General features: G+C 42.4%; 1 protein-coding gene across 1 annotated transcript in view; it reads left to right on the plus strand.

The window, feature by feature from the left end:
* Positions 1-21,128, plus strand: part of LOC126354565 (RAB11-binding protein RELCH homolog) — a 141,714-nt gene extending 120,586 nt beyond the window's left edge. The window contains exons 19-20 of the mRNA XM_050004309.1: positions 19,869-19,976; positions 20,059-21,128. Coding sequence (XP_049860266.1) covers positions 19,869-19,976; positions 20,059-20,212 — 262 coding nt within the window. The 3' untranslated portion in view covers positions 20,213-21,128. The remainder of the gene's footprint in view (positions 1-19,868; positions 19,977-20,058) is intronic.
* The last annotated feature ends 632 nt before the right edge of the window (positions 21,129-21,760 follow it).

The raw sequence follows: 21,760 nt of genomic DNA on the forward strand, positions 1-21,760 counted from the left end.
TATTTTTCCCATGTGTGGAAGTTTCTTTCTATTTTATTTAAGCAATACTTATATACATGAGAACTGAATGAGTTTGTGTCTTGTGAATTCTAAGAAAGACAACATCAAATGTAGGAAAGAGGGTCTTTCTCTGCTGTTAGTTACCTTTTCACTCATTCATGAAATTCATCATGTTCAGTACATTCCATCATGAAATGACATTATTAGAGATAAGGAACTAATCAGTACATACATTAACATAGCAAAACAGGTGGTAGGTATTAAGTTAATAATTAACCATTGACAAAATACACTACTTGGAATGTTTTGAGCTTAATATAGCATAGTAAAATTAACAGAAGAGCTGCTATTTGGGGAAAGCTGCTGCTTTTGAAGTTATGATGTTTATTTATTATTCTTAGCTTAAACCTTTTGTGGCTATGGACTTCATGTATGCTGTGCAGTTAGAGCATCCAGATAGCCATGGGCGTACATGTCAGCCCAGCAAGTAGAATTTCCAGATAGCTACGTGTATTCATTTATGTCCGGCAAGGAGGAAGTTCTAATGGTTAAGGACAGTCATGTATGGTTGATTATGGGAACAAGTAAACGTGCACAGTAGAATGGCAACTTGCTGTTGTCTGCAATTCAGTATTCCTGACAACATTGTTACCTGCTGTCCTTTGTAATATCGGAAAGTGTACAGCTTTCGCCTGTTCATGATTCCTTTCTGCTCGCCAGTCAATCTGGTAGATACAATTTGATTTCCTAACCTACACAGACAAATGACACAACATATATAGTCTAAAGTGCATGAATTATCCTAATGAATTGACGTATCAGATGTTACAAAAACAGAACAGTGCAGTATGTATTGCCAGTTTTTCAGAAACACTCCCAGCCACACAGGACAGAAGACAGTCGAATTTTGGGTGTCTTCACTCGGAACTGTTCTCTTTAAAGCTATTTATCTTGAAATCTATTTGTCTGATGTTAATGAGATTTTAATAGGTTATAGGCAAAAATATCAGTAGTGTAAATCTTACGGTACAGAATTTTGCAATTACAAATAAAAATATTCGTTTTGTAAATAAAAATCACCTTTTCTTGCTGCTATGTATTTTATTTCTTACAGACACATTTCGCCTTTTACTTTAAAGCATCTTCAGTGGAACGTAGAATGATGCCTCAAAGTAAAAGATGAAATGTGCCTGGAAGAAATAAAATACATTGCAGCAAGAAAAGGCGGTTTTCATTTACAAAATTAATATTTCTGTGTTTCCTGTTGATGATGGTCATGCAAACGAACAAATAAAGTTTGTACCATTTTTCTGTCACCACCCCCAGGATAAACTTATAACAGAAGGCTTGGATTAGTTTTGAAGTTCTCTTTTGTGGCTAAAAGAAACTGCAACCACTGTGACTGCACAGTGTGATACTGATTTTATAAAGAGTATCATTAAAGACTGCTTCTGTGTGCACTGGAACGCCTGATTGGCCTGCAGTGGTCGTAGGGTTGTGTCAGCCGCCTACTGGTGAGACGCACAATGTTCATCTTCTTAGCCAGCCGGACAGACAGGACATTCGACCCTAGTAACTGCAAAAGGATTAGTAACTACTTTACCACATTAAGATGTATTATAAAGTAACAGTTATCTATGTGCCATAAGAATAGCCCAGTGAGTGAAGACCAAAAACAATAGAATGGGAGAAAAAATCTTATAGTCACAAATTTTTGTACAGTGGCAGCGAGAAGTGCATGAAGAATATAGTGTTGTTTAGGTGTAGGTGGGGGTGGGGGAAGGGTCACTTTCCAATGATTTACGTGAATAACTCAAAAACTGTGGCTTGTAGCGAAAATCGTTCCCAGTACAAAATTAAACTGTGTTAAATTTCCTATGGAGAAGATACTGTTCATTTTCTTGGATTACAAGTTTCTGCACTGCAAGGGATGGGAAAATTGCAGATTATTAAAAATAGTGTTTAATACTGTAAAACTGATTTTTAATGTTAAATAAAGTGGGTTAAGAACAATGGTAAATATGTATATCAGATCTAAATGCAATAGAATTGTACTGTGGGATAAATTGTGTTCTGGGCCTGTAACAGGATGGAGGGGGGAGGGGAGGGGGGAGGGTAGAAGCACAAGGGAAGGTAGATTACTGGAATGTGGTCATGCAATTCCCTCCATTATAGGTCTGCAAACTGAAAAGAAATTACGTGATTCCCCATTTTTATCTACCCCACTATGTCACATGAAGTAACTAACTACAAGGTGCTCCACAATGTTACGCCAACCCTCTGCAGCACACTTTAAGAATCATTGGCAACACAGTGTGCAGACATGCCTGGAGAATGTTTATTTTCCATAAAGTGTATTAATACTATGGGGATACAGATATGAGATAATAATAATACTAATGCAGCAAGCGTTTACCGATTCAGTCCCTTTCCCACCAAATTACAAAAGTCACTGAAGCATCACATTTGCATTCTCAGCCTTTGTTCCTAGGAATGTAGTTTACATAGAAGCTCGCTTAACAACTGCAAATAAGTACTCATTTAATAAACTGAAAGTAACTCCTCTGTATACACATGAGCTCATTGAAGTTATTTTGTCTTCTCACACAAAAGAACTGGACAGGAAATGGTTGGGAGATATAGTGTCTGTAAATAGAAATGCTACAGCTGCCATACAGCATCCCTCTTCAATTTTCCCTGTAGCAGTGTAGAACACTGAGTGAATTACATGCATTCTGTCCATGTGGCATTTCATACATTAGTATCATTACTAAGTCAGATCTGTATTCCATGTAGTGTTAACACACTTTCTGGAAAATAAAAATTCCCTGGTATGTCTGTACACTGCTTTGCCAGTGATTCATACAGTGCATTTCAGAGGGTTCGTGTTGTTGTTGTTGTCTTCAGTCCTGAGACTGGTTTGATGCAGCTCTCCATGCTACTCTATCCTGTGCAAGCTTCTTCATCTCCCAGTACCTACTGCAACCTACATCCTTCTGAATCTGCTTAGTGTACTCATCTCTCAGTCTCCCTCTACGATTTTTACCCTCCACGCTGCCCTCCAATGCTAAATTTGTGATCCCTTGATGCCTCAAAACATGTCCTACCAACCGATCCCTTCTTCTAGTCAAGTTGTGCCACAAACTTCTCTTCTCCCCAATCCTATTCAATACCTCCTCATTAGTTACGTGATCTATCCACCTTATCTTCAGTATTCTTCTGTAGCGCCACATTTCGAAAGCTTCCATTCTCTTCTTGTCCAAACTAGTTATCGTCCATGTTTCACTTCCATACATGGCTACACTCCAAACAAATACTTTCAGAAACGACTTCCTGATACATAAATCTATATTTGATGTTAACAAATTTCTCTTCTTCAGAAACGCTTTCCTTGCCATTGCCAGTCTACATTTTATATCCTCTCTACTTCGACCATCATCGGTTATTTTACTTCCTAAATAGCAAAACTCCTTTACTACTTTAAGTGTCTCATTTCCTAATCTAATTCCCTCAGCATCACCCGACTTAATTTGACTACATTCCATTATCCTCGTTTTGCTTTTGCTGATGTTCATCTTATACCCTCCTTTCAAGACACTGTCTATTCCGTTCAACTGCTCTTCCAAGTCCTTTGCCGTCTCTGACAGAATTACAATGTCATCGGCGAACCTCAAAGTTTTTACTTCTTCTCCAAGAATTTTAATACCTACTCCAAAATTTTCATTTGTTTCCTTTACTGCTTGCTGAGTATACAGATTGAATAACATCGGGGAGAGGCTACAACCCTGTCTCACTCCTTTCCCAACCACTGCTTCCCTTTCATGCCCCTCGACTCTAATAGCTGCCATCTGGTTTCTGTACAAATTGTAAATAGCCTTTCGCTCCCTGTATTTTACCCCTGCCACCTTCAGAATTTGAAAGAGAGTATTCCAGTCAACAGTGTCAAAAGCTTTCTCTAAGTCTACAAATGCTAGAAACGTAGGTTTGTCTTTTCTTAATCTTTCTTCTAAGATAAATCGTAAGGTCAGTATTGCCTCACGTGTTCCAACATTTCTACGGAATCCAAACTGATCCTCCCCAAGGTCCGCATCTACCAGTGTTTCCATTCGTCTGTAAAGAATTCGCGTTAGTATTTTGCAGCTGTGACTTATTAAACTGATAGTTCGGTACTTTTCACATCTGTCAGCACCTGCTTTCTTTGGGATTGGAATTATTATATTCTTCTTGAAGTCTGAGGGTATTTCGCCTGTCTCATACATCTTGCTCACCAGCTGGTAGAGTTTTGTCATGACTGGCTCTCCCAAGGCCGTCAGTAGTTCTAATGGAATGTTGTCTACTCCGGGGGCCTTGTTTCGACTCGGGTCTTTCAGTGCGCTGTCAAACTCTTCACACAGTATCGTATCTCCCATTTCGTCGTCATCTACATCCTCTTCCATTTCCATAATATTGCCCTCAAGTACATCGCCCTTGTATAAACCTTCTATATACTCCTTCCACCTTTCTGCCTTCCCTTTTTTGCTTAGAACTGGGTTGCCATCTGAGCTCTTGATATTCATACACGTGGTTCTCTTCTCTCCAAGGTCTCTTTAATTTTCCTGTAGGCAGTATCTATCTTACCCCTAGTGAGATAAGCTTCTACATCCTTACATTTGTCCTCTAGCCATCCCTGCTTAGCCATTTTGCACTTCCTGTCGATCTCATTTTTGAGACGTTTGTATTCCTTTTTGCCTGCTTCATTTACTGCATTTTTATATTTTCTCCTTTCATCAATTAAATTCAATATTTCTTCTGTTGCCCAAGGATTTCCAGTAGCCCTCGTCTTTTTACCTACTTGATCCTCTGCTGCTTTCACTACTTCATCCCTCAAAGCTACCCATTCTTCTTCTACTGTATTTATTTCCCCTATTCCTGTCAATTGTTCCCTTATGCTCTCCCTGAAACTCTGTACAACCTCTGGTTCTTTCAGTTTATCCAGGTCCCATCTCCTTAATTTCCCACATTTTTTGCAGTTTCTTCAGTTTTAATCTACAGGTCATAACCAATAGATTGTGGTCAGAGTCCACATCTGCCCCTGGAAATGTCTTACAACTTAAAACCTGGTTCCTAAATCTCTGTCTTACCATTATATAATCTATCTGATACCTTTTAGTATCTCCAGGGTTCTTCCATGTATACAACCTTCTTTCATGATTCTTAAACCAAGTGTTAGCTTGGTTGGTGTACCTTTGCGAAACGCTCATGTGATGTAGTGGGGTAACCAGATTGGTGAAACTCCTGCTCCCTCTTCAATTTGCAGACCTATGCTGAAGGAAATTGCATGATCACATTCTGACAACCTACTTTTCCTCATACTTTCATGCTCGACTTTGCTCCTCCACCCTGTTACTACCCCAGAATACAATTTTTCCCTCGATTTAGCTCTACTGCACCTATAAATTGTACACACATTCTGTATTTGTTCTTAACCCACTTCATTTAACAGTAAACACTAATTTTATGGAAAGGATAGATTACTACATGCAATGTAGAGGAGACACTGTGTCACAGACAGGCACAGCAAAAAAACCTATACATTTGAGGTTTCGCAAAACAGTCCTCCTCCTAAAATAGAAATCACACACACACACACACACACACACACACACACACACACACACACACACACACAAAATTTAAGCTTTGGCAACCATGGTTGCTTCATCAGGAAAGAGGGAAAGACGAAAGGATGTGGGTTTTAAGGGAGTAGAAAGAAACTTCCACATGGGAAAAATATAATAAAAACAAAGATTCGAAGACTTACCAAGCGGGAAACCGCCGGCAGACAGGCACATGAACAAGACACACAAACACACACACAGAATTGCTAGCTTTCGCAATTTCAAATATGTCTGCTTGTGTCTGTGTATGTGCGGATGGATATGTGTGTGTGTGTGTGTGTGTGTGTGTGTGTGTGTGTGTGTGTGTGTGTGTGTGCGCGAGTGTACACCTGTCCTTTTTTTCCCCTAAGGGAAGTCTTTCCGCTCCCGGGATTGGAATGACTCCTTACCCTCTCCCTTAAAACCCACATCCTTTCGTCTTTCCCTCTCCTTCCTGAAGAAGCAACCATCGGTTGCGAAAGCTAGCAATTCTGTGTGTGTGTTTGTGTGTCTTGTTCATGTGCCTGTCTGCCGGCGGTTTCCCGCTTGGTAAATATATAACAAAGTTTATTTAATATTAATGTGGAAGGGACTCTATTTTTTTTATTTTGTTGAGTCAGCCTCTTGTCCCATCCAAACAGCTTTCCAGTACTTCCTCCAGATAGATGTTAAATGTGATTGGCGAGAGACAAATGGCATCTTGTGTTCCCTTTCCCCTTATGAAGCCATATTGTTCTTCACCAAGTGTCTCTTCCAGCATTCCATATAGCCTCCTATTCAGAATTCGAAGAACTACTTTTGCTGCCTGTGATATTAAGCTGATTGTCCTGTGGTCTTCACACTTTTTGAGATTATTAGCCTTTGGGATAGGGACTATTATACTTACGAGATAGTCTTCTGGCCATTCCCATGTGTCATAGATGTAGTTGCAAAGAGAGGTCAACACATTTTCGCCAGTTGCATTTAAAATTTTTAAGATTTCTGCTGGAATGTCATTTGCACCACACGCTTAGTTGTTTTTAAGTTCTCCCAATGCCTTATTTACCTCTGAACCTAGGATAAAATCTCCTCTTTCATCTTCATTTACTGATTCTTCCTTCTCAATCTGCAGAGCAGAAGGTCTTTGATCCGCTTCATAGAGAATTTCAAAATATTTTTTCCATCTCTTCTAGACAGCATGTGGGTCACGTAAGAGCTTTCCCTTCTATCTCCATATTTGTTTTGTTCTTTCTTCCCTGAAATACTATTTCCTTGGCTACTCGATACATCTTTTCATATTTGCCCTCTTTCTCCAGTGTCTCAATTTTTGAGCAGATTTCTCTTGTCCATTTTTCCCAGGCCTGAACAGATACTCTTCTCAGCTCATTGTTCAGTCTTCTGTATTGCCTTTTTCCTTCATCAGTTTGTGCATTTTTTTTTTTTTTCATTTTCTCCTTTCTTCCATCTTAAAAATCATGTCGTCAGTAACCCGTGATTTCCTTATCCACTTGCACTTCATCAGACCAACAGCACCTTTACTGCTTGCTTTCAGAGTGTCTCTGAACTGGTTCCACTGTTCATTTATGCCCTCTGTCTTTTCTCTAATTTTCCACTTGTCTCAAAACTCTTCTTCAAGCTTTTTGGTTATTCTGTTTTCCTTTTGAGCATCGAAGTTAAATTTCTCTCTCACTTTAGCTACCAACATTATTTTCAATCTAACCTGCACATCTACTACAACCAAGGTGAGGTCAGAGTTAATATCTGCTCCTGAATAGGTTTTGGCATTTCTCAGGCATGTCTGGAATCTACTCTGTATTAGTATGTACTCGATCTGGTATCTACTATTGTCTATATTCGATGTCCATGTGTACCGTCTTCTTTTGTGATGTTCAAAAACCGGGTTTCCAACTACCAATGAGTTTTCCTTACAAAATCTGACCATTCTCACATCTCTTTCATTTCTGTTAGCCAATCCAAACTTTCCCATCACATCTGTCTTTCCCTTCACCAACTACTACTTTCCAATCTCCCATTACTATGGTGCATGCCTTTTTCTTCTCTCTCTCTCTCTCTCTCTCTCTCTCTCTCTCTCTCTCTCTCCACCAGTGATTCAATTCTGCTGTAGCACTCTTCAAACTCATCATTGCTTTGTTGGCTGGTTGGTATGTAGACCTGTATTAGATCTACATCTTTCTTGTGTCCTTTCAACTTCAGCATCATCAGTCTGCTATTTATGTATTCCACCTTCATTATCATGGTTTTTTCCTTATTCTTTACCATGATGTGGACGTTCCATGTACCAATCCTTCCATTTCCTCTTTCCTTTTCTTTTTCTTTATCTTTACACTTTAAATTAGCCTTGATGTACTCCCCTACCGGAGATCCAATTGAGGGGATGTTTTACCTCCGGAATCATTATTTTGGACGTAGAGGGCCATGTCAAGTGCGCCGTGGGAATAGTAATTTGGTAGCTTCCCGGTGCCTTCCACATATCATACCAGCCACCCACTCTGGTTCTGACGCTGTTTGCTGTCGCTCACGCTGAGTCAGACACTGCAGGTACCTAAAACAATCTATATTAGAATCCAACATAAAATTCAAAGCAATTGGTCAAGAAGATTCGGAGATACATGATCTTGAACAAGCGAACATTTACATTTTTATTTACATAGATTAGGAAATTAGAAAATCTGAAGGTCTATGCAACTCATCATAAAGAGCAATAATATATTGCTTCTGACTGTTGGAAGATGAGAATACATGTACAAAAAAAAAGGGGGGCTGGGTTTGCAAATTTATTCCATTAGAATTATTGTGTTCACCACAATGTTCCCTAAAATTCTAACAACATTTAAGCTTAGATATAGAGACAAAAACAGATAGTCTAGAGCATGCCTTTGTGAGTGGAATAAATATTTCTTACACATACAGCTAGACTCAAATTTTATTATGACTACTTACTCCAGACAACGCTGCAATGGGTACATTCCTCAAAAACATAGATGACAAACAGAACAAGTTTTCACTATTTAATTATTTTTGGTTTGCTAAAAACACAATAAAATTTATATCTGGTACAAACTGTCAGTACACACAGTTGCAAAAAGTTTCATAGATTTGCATCACTCAGGGTGCTATGTAATTGTGACTTATTTAGTTCCATAATCAACATAACTTTTCACACATATATTTTGATCAGAAAATTGATATCATTTTTGCAGTGTCATTATGGAGAGGTGGAAATTCTTCCTGAGGGAAAACTGCACATAACTCCTGGACAGCTGTAACATAAAATAATTTATCTTTCAAAGGGATATTGCAGCAGGTCAGTCAATTCCATCTGCACTTGCTCAGACCACTTTCAACTGAAATGGCAGATGGTCTTGCAAATAGCTCAAAACAGATACTTGGTTTTTAATCTACTAAAAGGTTTAGAGAACTATTCCTGAATTATTTCAGCTTCACGATGGGGTCTTCAAAATTCAAATTTTTATAAATCCAGAGAACTTAGAACTTGATCTTGTTCTGTTCTCTGTCAGAAATTGTTTCTTCCACAATGTTATTTTCTTTTAAAATGTTTTCACTTTCCTCATTAAAACAAATAATTTTCTTCTCATCTCTCGGTGTCTTATTGAGGACAGTCAAGTGTGCAGTCAAATTAGCTATAAATGTCAGGTCTGCAAATGATTCTGGATCTTCTAATTTTTGTTCCTGTTTTCCCTTTCCCTTCAGAAATTCAGTAATAGTGAGTCTAACATCAAAAATCCATTCTAGGCATTCACTTCAACTTAATCAGCATACTTTTCAGTCATATATAGTCTCTATACTCTCCGTTCCACACCATCTAAAGCTGTTGAACCTAATAGTGTAATAATCCATGCAACTTCAAAAAATTTGCTTTTTGTACCTCCAATTTGATCACATGCTTCAGGCCAGTAAATTTAGCACAAAGTGCTTCTAGGTGTACAAAACAATGAATCCCTTACAAACTGTCTGTCCATTGCTGTAATGTTTTACTTTTTCATTACCATCTAAAACTAGATTCTCTGTGCATGGTGTCGAGATGGGATTCTGTGGCAAATTTGTGATGCCTGCAATTAGGCAACTGCATAACAAACATCACGAATTAACATCCTTCTCTTTAAAAAAAGAGCTGTAATTCCCATTTATTTTTAACAACTTGCAACAAAAGCTCTGTAGACTGCAACTTTTTGAGCATATTTACCATTGCAACAAGCACTGAACCTTTCAACTCCCTCTGTATTAAGTGCTAATAGCAAGGGATAAATTGGTCTGCCAGTACAGTTCTGCCAAAGTGAAGAATTTTGTGCTGACTGAAAGTTGCAGCACCAAATGCCAGAAGAAACAGTGTTGCATCATACTGCTGAATGAAATGTCACACCATACTGAGTAGTGTTGAAATCCGGTCACTAGGGCTCTTGAAAACAGTGGCCTTCATATCCAATCTGATACAAATATTGTAATAGCTGTGCCTCTAATCTATTTACCCCTAAACAGATTGATAGGAAATACACTACTTGCATATGTTAAAATCGTTGGAATGGTGTATTTCAATAGGACATACTAAGTCTATTCTGGTTTGTATACTGCATCCAAGGAATGAGAAGGTGATTGATGTAATATGTGGAGCTTTCCTGTATTGCTGAAGGAATATATGTAAGGAATATATGTAAGTTCACTTGTAATTATCCTGCAATTTTAGGCAATGTGCAAATAACACACTTAAGAGTATGTGCATAACATTCTGCTTGGCCATTTGTCACTGGATGAAATTATGCTGTGCTTTTGTGATATTTTACTTTGTTCAACTGTAGAAATGTCTTCAATCCAGTGGCTCTAAACTGTGTTACATTATGTCTAAGAATTGTGACAGGGAACACACATGAAGAAAAGATAGTATCCAGTATTCCAATATTTGAAGTCAGAGTGGTGCAGTGAGTGTCTCTCACCTAACAGTAGTTCATGATAAATAACTCAATCTCTGCAAGAAGTCTGAGGTTACTACTAATAATGTTTGCTAGGCCATACAACATTAACAAAAGAGTTCCAATGCATCTCCCTGGGGGCATGTTTGAATTTATTTCTGCATTTGCTGATGATGACTGTCCTTCCAAAATAAAGTGCTGCATCCTCCCTACCAAGAAATCTTGAACCCATTCACAAATTTTGTTTGAGATCACATGTGATCATACCTAGTTAGGTATTCAGTCAAATGATTTTAATAAGTCAAGAAAACTGCATGTGTCCTACTGCCGTGCTTCATTGGTTTCATGACATTATGTGGGAGGAACACGAGGAAGGTTTTATGCAAGTGATGTCTACAGAGTCTATGCTGTTTGGCATGGAGAAAAATATTCTTTTAAAGAGATCTCATCACATTTGAGCTCAGAACATGTTCTACAACAGGTGCAACACAATGGTTGGTTGGTTAGCTTTGTGTATCATTTCCACTTCCCTCTTACACACATGCTTACTTATGCTCTCTTTCAACTACAGGGCACAATTTTTTTGTGTTTTCATATGTTATGAACTCACAGGGAACCCGCATATCTGGCTTCTTAACTTCGTTCCTATGCCAAAAATCGTGGCACTTCCTATAAAGTTTATTCAGGATCAGATACCAGTAGTAACTTCATATATGAATTTAGTATAATTTCCTCTCCCCCCTCTCCCTCCTCTCCCCCCTCTCCCTCCTCTCCCCCCTCTCCCTCCTGTCCCCCCTCTCCCTCCTGTCCCCCCTCTCCCTCCTGTCCCCCCTCTCCCTCCTGTCCCCCCTCTCCCTCCTCTCCCCCCTCTCCCTCCTCTCCCCCCTCTCCCTCCTCTCCCCCCTCTCCCTCCTCTCCCTCCTCTCCCCCCTCTCCCTCCTCTCCCTCCTCTCCCCCTCTCCCCCTCTCCCCCTCTCCCCCTCTCCCCCTCTCCCCCTCTCCCCCTCTCCCCTCTCCCCCTCTCCCCCTCTCCCCCTCTCCCCCTCTCCCCTCTCCCCCTCTCCCCCTCTCCCCCTCTCCCCCTCTCCCCCTCTCCCCCTCTCCCCCTCTCCCCCTCTCCCCCTCTCCCCCCTCTCCCCCTCTCCCCCTCTCCCCCTCTCCCCCTCTCCCCCTCTCCCCCTCTCCCCCTCTCCCCCTCTCCCCCTCTCCCCCTCTCCCCCTCTCCCCCTCTCCCCCTCTCCCCCTCTGCCCCTCTCCTCCTCTCCCCCTCTCCCCCTCTGCCCCTCTGCCCCTCTCCTCCTCTCCCCTCTGCCCCTCTGCCCCTCTGCCCTCTCCCCCTCTGCCCCTCTGCCCCTCTCCCCCTCTGCCCCTCTCCCCCTCTGCCCCTCTGCCCCTCTGCCCCTCTGCCCCTCTGCCCCTCTCCCCCTCTGCCCCTCTCCCCCTCTCCCCCTCTCCCCCCTCTCCCCCTCTCCCCCTCTCCCCCCTCTCCCCCTCTCCCCCCTCTCCCCCCTCTCCCCCATCTTCCCCCTCTTCCCCTCTTCCCCCTCTCCCCCCTCTCCCCCTCTTCCCCCTCTTCCCCCTCTTCCCCCTCTCCCCTCTCCCCCTCTTCCACCTCTCCACCTCTCCCCCCTCTCCCCCCTCTCCCCCCTCTACCTCCCCTCCCTCCTCTCCTCCTTCCTCTCCCTCCTCTCCTCCTTCCTCTCCCTCCTCCCCCTCTCCCCCTCCTTCCTCTCCCTCCTCCCCCTCTCCCCCCTCCTCTCCTCCTTCCTCTCCCTCTCCCCCCTCTCCCCCTCCTCTCCTACTTCCTCTCCCTCTCCCCCTCCTCTCCTCCTTCCCTCTCCTCCTTCCTCTCCCTCTCCCCCTCCTCTCCTCCTTCCTCTCCCTCTCCCCCTCCTCTCCTCCTTCCTCTCCCTCTCCCTCTCCCCCTCCTCTCCTCCTTCCTCTCCCTCTCCCTCTCCCCCTCTCCCCCTCCTCTCCTCCTTTCTCTCCCTCTCTCCTCCTCTCCTCCTTCCTCTCCCTCTCCCCCTCTCCTCCTCTCCCCCTTCCTCTCCCTCTCCCCCTCTCCTCCTCTCCCCTTCCTCTCCCTCTCCCCCTCTCCTCCTCTCCCCCCTTCCTCTCCCTCTCCCCCTCTCCTCCTCTCCCCCTTCCTCTCCCTCTCCCCCTCCCTCTCCCCTTCCTCTCCCTCTCCCCCTTCCTCTCCCTCTCCCCCTTCCTCTCCCTCTCCCCATCCACCTCATGTTTGCCATAACCCCACCCCCTCCCATCTCCTGTGTCACCCATACCCCATTCCACTGCCCCCCCCCCTTCCTGTCTGTAATTCAATGGATTAATCCTATTTCCTTTCGTGAGTATTTGTGTGACCTGTGCAACTTTCCAGTCTTAATGTACCAATCTTTTGTCGGGTGAGCTGTTATAGATGATTGCTAAATATAGAGCTATTACATCAGCATACTCTGAAAGGAACTTAATTGGTATGCAATCTGGACAGGAAGACTTGCCTTTATTGAGTAATATGAGATGCTTTGCTACACCGAAGGTATCTACTTTTAAGTCACTCCTATTAGCTGCAGTTTGTGATTCAAATTCTGAAATGTGTACTTACTTCTTTGGTGAAGGTATTTCAAAGAACTGTGCTTAGTAACTCTGCCTTGGTGCAACGTCATCGATAACATTACCATCACTGTCGGGCAGTGAAAGTATTTATTGTGTCTTGCCTCTGTGTACTTTACATATGACCAGTATCTCTTTGTATGTTGTACCCTATTTTGCCAGTTTTGTTGTGGAAACTATTAAAAGCATCTCAAATTGAAATCAAACTAAATTTCAAGCTTCTGTAAAACTTTGCCTACCTTGGGGATTTTCCAGTCTTCTACATTTGGTATGCTTTTTTCATTGCTTCTGCAACAATGTCCTGTACTGTTCTGTGTACCATAGCAATGAGTTCCATCTCTTATCAGTTTATTTGATACAAATCTCTCAATTTCTGTCGATGTTATTTTTTTGAATTTAAACCACATATACTCTGCGGTTACATGGTTAGTTTGCGAGGAATGGAGACTGTCTCTTCGGAAGGTGCCAAGCAAATTTTTATCTGATTTTTTAAATAGATATATTTTGTGCTTATTTTTGGTAGTTTTGGATTTTGTGATATTCAGTCTTGGTATAACCACCTTGTTGTCGCTAATCCCTATGTTGATGATGATGCTCCCTAGCTGCTTAGGATTATTTGTTGCTAAGAAGTAAAGTATGTTTTTTAACACTTCAAATGGACTCCTGAACCAGTTGTTCAAAATTATTTTAGGAGAAGGCATATAGTACGTAGAGCATAGTCTGATGATGTTGTATATTTATCACTGGCTTTGAATGTATATTTTTTTCCAACATATTGAAGGTAGATTGAAGTCACCACCAACTATAATGGTGTAAGTGGGGTACCTATTTGAGATGATACTCAAGTTTTCTTTAAACCTTTCTGCCAATTTTTTTATCTGAGTCGGGGGATCAATAAAGGAACCAATTATTAACTTGGTCTGGTTGTCAACTATAACCTCAACCCACCCTAAGCCACAGTAACTATCTGCTTAAATTTCACTATAAGATAAACAATTTCTAACAGCAACAAATACACTGGCACCAATTGTATTTAATCTATCTTTTCTTAATACAGTTAGTTCCTTTGTTTTTGGTTGAACTTATCTCCAGCTTTAGTCACCTTTCTGTATGTATAACAATTTGAGCTTCAGTGCGTTCTGTTGTCACTTGGAGCTGTAGTTCTTTCTCAACACAGCTACAACAAATTACTATTATAATACATATGGTTCCAAAGTCTACCATCATCCTATGATTGACCTGCACCCTTTGAGACTGAAGCTCTTTCTACACATTCCTGTGACCCTCTGATGTAAGAAAAGACCCCTGTCCACACCATACACCCCCCCCCCCCCCCCCCACTACCTGTGTAGCTGCCTCCCGTGTGTAATGGACTCTTGACCTATGAAGCAGAATCCTGATACCCCACCACTCTATGGAGCAAGTCAAGAAATCTTCAGCCTATACAGTCGCACAACCATTTGAGCCTCCGATTGAGACTCTCCATTCAACTCTGTACCATTTGCCTACAATCGGTCCAGTCCACAGTGGTACAGATTGTGAGTCTGCCTTCATCTAGGAAATAAGACTGAAAGTCTTTACCATTCAAGATAGCTGCCTGAAACCAAAAAGAATTTCTTTTGACCCAAGGCAACACACATCGTTAATACCGACATGAGCCACTGCCTGCAGCTGGCTGCACCCTCAGCTCTATATCTCTTCATTGCATGCAGAAGAACCCATTCTACATCTACATCTACATCTACAGCCATACTCCGCAAGCCACCTGACGGTGTGTGGCGGAGGGTACCCTTAGTACCTCTATTGGTTCTCCCTTCTATTCCAGTCTCGTATTGTTCGTGGAAAGAAGGATTGTCGGTATGATTCTGTGTGGGCTCTAATCTCTCTGATTTTATCCTCATGGTCTCTTCGCGAGATATACGTAGGAGGGAGCAATATACTGCTTGACTCTTCGGTGAAGTTCTGCACATCTGTTTGACATCCCTTCTTGAAAACGGGGATGACCTGTGCCCTTTTCCAATCCTTTGGAATGCTACGCTTTTCTAGAGACCTAAGGTACACTGCTGCAAGAAGGGGGGCAAGTTCCTTCGCGTACTCTGTGTAAAATCAAACTGGTATCCCATCAGGTCCAGCGGCCTTTCCTCTTTTGAGCGATTTTAGTTGTTTCTCTATCCCTCTGTCGTCTATTTCAGTATCTACCGTTTTGTCATCTCTGCGACAATCTAGAGAAGGAACTACAGTGCAGTCTTCCTCTGTGTAACAGCTTTGGAAGAAGACATGTAGTATTTCGGCCTTTAGTCTGTCTTCCTCTGTTTCAGTACCATTTTGGTCACAGAGTATCTGGACATTTTGTTTTGATCCACCTACCGCTTTGACGTAAGACCAAAATTTCTTAGGATTTTCTGCCAAGTCAGTACATAGAGCTTTACTTTCAAATTCATTGAACGCCTCTCGCATAGCCCTCTTCACACTACATTTCGCTTAGTGTAATTTTCGTTTGTTTGCAGGGCTTTGACTATGTTTATTTTTGCTGTGAAGTTCCCTTTGCTGCCGCAGCAGTTTTCTAACTCGGTTGTTGTACCACGGTGGCTCTTTTCCATCTCTTACGATCTTGCTTGGCACATACTCATCTAACGCATATTGTACGATGGTTTTGAACTTTGTCCACTGATCCTCAACACTATCTGTCCTTGAGACAAAACTTTAGTGTTGAGCCGTCAGGTACTCTGTAATCCGCTTATTGTCACTTTTGCTAAACAGAAAAATCTTCCCACCTTTTTCAATATTTCTATTTTCGGCTGAAATCATTGATGCAGTAACCACTTTATGATCACTGATTCCCTGTTCTGCATTAACTGTTTCAAATAGTTCGGGTCTGTTTGTCACCAGAAGGTCTAATATATTATTGCCACGAGTTGGTGCTCTGTTTAACTGCTCAAGGTAGTTTTCAGATAAAGCACTTAAAAAAAATTTCGCTGGATTCTTTGTCCCTGCCATCCGTTATGAACGTTTGAGTCTCCCAGTCTACATCCGGCAAATTAAAATCTCCACCCAGAACTATAACATGGTGGGGAAATCTACTCGAAATATTTTCCAAATTATTCTTCAGGTGCTCAGCCACAACAGCTGCTGAGCCCGGGGGCCTATAAAGGCATCCAATTACCGACCGAGCGAGGTGGCGCAGTGGTTAGCACACTGGACTCGCATTCTGGAGGATGACGGTTCAATTCTGTCTCCGGCCATCCTGATTTAGGTTTTCCGTGATTTCCCTAAATCGTTTCAGCCAAATGCTGGGATGGTTCCTTTGAAAGGGCATGGCCGATTTCCTTCCCAATCCTTCCCTACCTCGAGCTTGCGCTCCATCTCTAATGACCTCGTAGTCGACGGGACGTTAAACACTAACAACCACCACCATCCAATTACCATGTCTAAGCCTGCTCTAACCGTGACCTTGACCAAATCATTTCACATTTCGGATCTCCGTTAATTTCCTTCGATGCTATTGCACTTCTTATCGCTATAAACACGCCTCCCCCTTCACTGTCCAGCCTGTCTCTGCAGTGTACATGCCAATCTGAGTTTAGGATTTCATTACTGTTTACGTTTGGTTTCAGCCAACTTTCTGTCCCTAGTACTATATGGGTGTTGTGACCGTTTATTAATGAGAGCAGTTCTAGGACCTTTCTATAGACGCTCCTGCAGTTTACTATTAGCACATTAATATTGTTATTCCCTGTTGCATTTTGCCTACTCCTACCTTGCCGCGTCTCAGGAGGCGTCTTGTCGGGCCTAGGGAGGGAATTCTCTAACCTAAAAAACCCCCATGTGCACTCCACATGTACTCCGCTACCCTTGTAGCCACTTCCAGCTATTCAGGGGGACCCTACATTTCTCCACCCAATAGCGGAGGTCGAGAAATTTGCACTCCAGATCTCCACAGAATCGTCTGAGCCTCTGGTCTAAGACTTCCACTCGGCTCCAAACCAGAGGACCGCGATCGGTTCTGGGAACGATACTACAAATAGTTAGCTCTGATTCCACCCTGCGAGCGAGGCTTTCCGTCTTCACCAATTACGCCAACCGCCTGTACGAACTGAGGATGACCTCTGAACCCAGACGGCAGGAGTCATTGGTGCCGACATGAGCAACAATTTGCAGTCGGGTTCACCCAGTGCTCTCTATCGCCGCCGGTAGGGCCTCCTCCACATCTCGGATGAGACCCCCCGGCAAGCAGACAGAGTGAACACTGGCCTTCTTCCCCGACCTTTCTGCTATTTCCCTAAGGGGCTCCATCACCCGCCTAATGTTAGAGCTCCCAATAACTAATAAACCCCTCCCCCCGTGTGCCTGCTTGGACCTTGCTGAAGGAGCAGCCACATGTCCACTCACAGGCAGAGCGGGCGATGCCACATGGCCAGCCTCCACATTTACCCTCCGCCTAGTGCGCCGCGAACGCCGCTGAACCCACCACTCCCCTTGGGGAGATGGTGGCCCATCCGCGCCCGTTACCCGCGCAGATGTCTCGACAGCAGGGACAGTGGGTGAAGCATGTAACACCTGGGGTGTACCTTGCGACGCACCAAACTCCCCACTGCCGCTATACTCTGAGGCAGCAGCCTGAAGACGGCTGACTGCGGCTATCAACACGCTCAGCTGTTCGCGAAGAGTGGCCAGCTCCTTCTGCGTCCATACACAGCAGTCACACATCCTATCCATCCTAAGGAATCAATTTACTGAAGAGACTTAATCAACTTTTAACTAGACTGTTAATTCACTAAAGGCAGCTGATTATTGACTAAACTGTGATTGCTGGGATGATTCCCCATGCTATGTGCACACTGGACCTCCTCCCCCACTCACTCCCTCACTCCCCCCCCCCTCCCTCCACAGAATGTCTTTTGTTGCCTGCCACCCACCCATTGGAAAGACCTCCTACTCGAGCATGGGTGCAGAGTCAACTTCAGTGCAGCAGTAACTGAGGCAGTCACAGTAGTGGACCAGGGGACATAAGGGACATGCTGGATGTCACTCAGATCCCCATGTCTGCCCCCCCCCCCCCCCCCAGTGATGTTCATTGCCAACAGCAACAAGTTGTGTGCCTGAAGCTAGTACCTTCTGGAGCTGTAATCAAAGCGTCACCAGCTAGCATGTATCTGAACACAGCAATCACAGTCCCTGTTTGCACTAAAGGTAACGGAACTATAAGCTCACATTTCTTAAGACACGAGATTGTGCATAGTAAGCACACAAACTTGGAAGAAATTTACAAATTAAAGTTTCTTTGAAGCTAGCTCATGCAAATAATTCATAAGTGAACCATTTTGCTGCAGATTAGCAGTATGTAAGGTAAAAGCCCTCATAAGTAACTGGAGTTTCAGTATAATACTGTGGTGTTGCTGGAACAAGAGCTGCTGGCTGCTAAGACTTTAGTGGAAGGATCTCTGATAATAATGAAGTACTGTGAATTTCAGATTAATAACAATATTATTGTCATAACATAACACAATTACTTTCTCTCTCTTCTCTATCAATCAAGAAACAAGAACAAAATGGGGTTATACATTGAATTACAATTCATTTGATAATTTTAATTGACCAGAAAGTTGAACTACAACACTGCATTTGAATTACCCACGTAATAATGCCTATGGAATATTCTACAGACTCTGACAAAGCTCACAAACATGGTGGATCAAATTATAATATTACGATATGTTACACTATCCAACCATCTCCCCCCTGTCCACTTGTCTACCCCTCGCTCTACAGAGTGAGGTGCCGCAGTGGTTAGCATACTGGACTCGCATTCGGGAGACAACGGTTCAAAGCGATGGCTAACCATCCTGATTTAGGCTACCTGGGATTTCCCTAAATCGGTTCAGGCAAATGCCAGGATGGTTTCTTTGAAAAGGGCATGGCCGATTTCCTTCCCCATCCTTCCCTAATCCGATGGGACCGATGGCTTCACTATTGGGTCCCTTCCCCCAAATCAATCAACCTACCAAAAAACCATCCAACCCTCACCTCCCACCCCTCTCCCCCAGTATCTCGTCCCCCCCCCTTTCCATTATCTCTGCCAACACCCCCCCCCCCCACTCCCTCTGGCATCTGCTCCCCCCTCCTGGCATCTCCCCCTGGCAGTTCACCCCTCTCACCCCATATGTCTCCCCTCTCACCCCCCCCCAAACTCATTGACCTCCTCCCACCCATCTCAGCCACCTCGACTCCCCTTTCCTCCCCATCCCGCCTCTCTACTTCCCCAATCTGCTCTGCTCTCACATCTCTTTACTTTCTTCCACCTGTCCTTGCCCATAGCCCCCCCCCCCCCCCCTCCTTCTTACCTGTTCTTCCTCATCTGTTCCTCTTGCCTCCTGCCCTCTTACGCATGTCCCCACTGTCTTACCCCTATCCTCTGTCTCTTTCATGTCACTTAACCTGTTGTTTGTGTTTTTTCCTTCTTCTCTCTTCTAAATGAGAACACTAATATTAAAAGGTTACTAGAAAGATACCCTAGATCACCACCAATATGAAGTTGCTTACCACAGGGATTAAATGTTTCACGCGTTTTCTATGCAGCACATGACGTTTTCAGCTATAATTATTTTCTGTTTTGATATAAAGTTTGTATGAGATGTGAACACAAAACAATTTGCAGTACTAAATTTTGGTTATATTGTGCAATATTTGCTCTTCACAGGTACTTGGAACCTATCACTAATACAGCCCTGTATACGCATCATGAAACAGTTATGGCAATGATACGAGGTGCAGAATCACGTCTGGATTCTCAAAGGCCCATTGACAGGTATAAATGCAATCATACTTCATAATTGTTTCATGAATACTTCACTTGCCTGTTAACTAATTTGGCTCTTGTTTTGATGCAGGTCCAGTACCTTAAGCTTGGCAGTAGCAACTGCTAACATGGGCCAAGGCATGGAGGATATGAAAAATCGTGTGTCAAAAATATTTCAGAATAAACCTGCAACCAACCGAGCAGCTAATATACCCAACTTGCAAGGCATTTTTCGTAAAAAGTGAAAGCTGTCGAGTGAAAAATCTATAATGTGCCTTCAATACTCTCATATATTGCCAGAAATGTAGGAGAGCAATTTAAATTTGCTCTTTAACATGATGTAGTAACTGATTCTGTTTTGCATATCACTAACTTCCTTAGATTTAACTCTCATTATAGCTCTCAAGAACAACCAAATCCTGAGCTATAATGCATCATGATGTAAATTATTTGTTGTGTGTCTTGGAGTGCATTTGGAAATATTTTTGATTCTTCTATGAAAGAAGAAAGCACCTAAAACTAAGACTGAAGTAGAATGTGTTGAGGTCATACCACAGTTGAAAGATATTTTGACAAGTAAATTGTGCAGTAAGTACGAACACGAAAAAGGTGAACTGTCACATTATAGTACATCCAGTAATACCAAAGTGAACACTTATTTTCAAGTGTTTGGTTTTCAGAATTAGTGAAGTGTGTGAGATCACTGAGAAATTGTCTGATCATTAGATTGCTGTCATATTATATCATTGGTTGAGGAACAACCGTTTTGCTGCTCTGTTCTATTTCAATCAACTGATATTTTGTACATAATGTTGACACACACAAACTGTGTAAACGAGTGGAATATGATTCTGGAGAGAGTTTTAATAATATATACCCCTGCTGTGTGCAGACAAATTTTTTGATAGAATCAGCAAACTAACTTCAACATACTTATATTTTATTAAAAATTCATTTGTTGAACAGCTTTTGTGTAAAAGATGTGACACTTGACACAAAATAAATGTTAAAGTATTGTTATTCCATCCATTATCAAATAAATCACATAATATATCTGCCACACCAATGCTTAAAGTGTTAGTGGCACTGTATTTTATAAGATTTATACAGTATTGTTACATTCATAAACATTCACAGAAGTAGAAAAATTATAAATAAATATGTGAGTGCTTTGTTTTTTAATTCCCTTATTGTTGTTTGTGATGTAGAATTAATTAACAGAATGAGATATTTGTTTCTGTATCAGTATTACTTCAGTGCTTTAATTTTGAGCCAATTCTTTGAAATGAGTCACTTCTCAGGTAGTGTGATACGGTGTAACACTAGGAAGAAGGCATGTTCGTTGCAACAGTGGTCACTTTAAACATGATTTGTTGTACTGTGTATGGTACTGTTTTATTAACAATAAACACAAGCATATATGACATTTAATACCAGTCCCCCACAGAGAAATGCTAAATTTAGCAACTGTCTGAACTGATCAAAGGGAGTATGAAGGTGTAGTGAAATTGCATAGCTGTTTCATAAACCTGAAAAGTGAACCATTTTGCTGCAGATTAGTGTATGTAAGGTAAAAGCCCTCATAAGTAACTGGAGTTTCAGTATAATACTGGGAAGTGGTGGTGGAATACAAATAAGAGAATAAATGTAAACCCACATACACCTGCATGTCTGCATTGTCCCATCCGATTACATTGTAACAACACTGTAACTCAGCTGGGTTATAGCAGGTGGAGTGGATGAGGGGGGGAGAGGAGGGGGAAGGCGGTTGGTGAGAAGGGTGGCTGATGGCT

The sequence above is a fragment of the Schistocerca gregaria genome, chromosome 3 (assembly GCF_023897955.1).
Source record: "Schistocerca gregaria isolate iqSchGreg1 chromosome 3, iqSchGreg1.2, whole genome shotgun sequence".
Classification (NCBI taxonomy): Eukaryota; Metazoa; Arthropoda; class Insecta; order Orthoptera; family Acrididae; genus Schistocerca; species Schistocerca gregaria.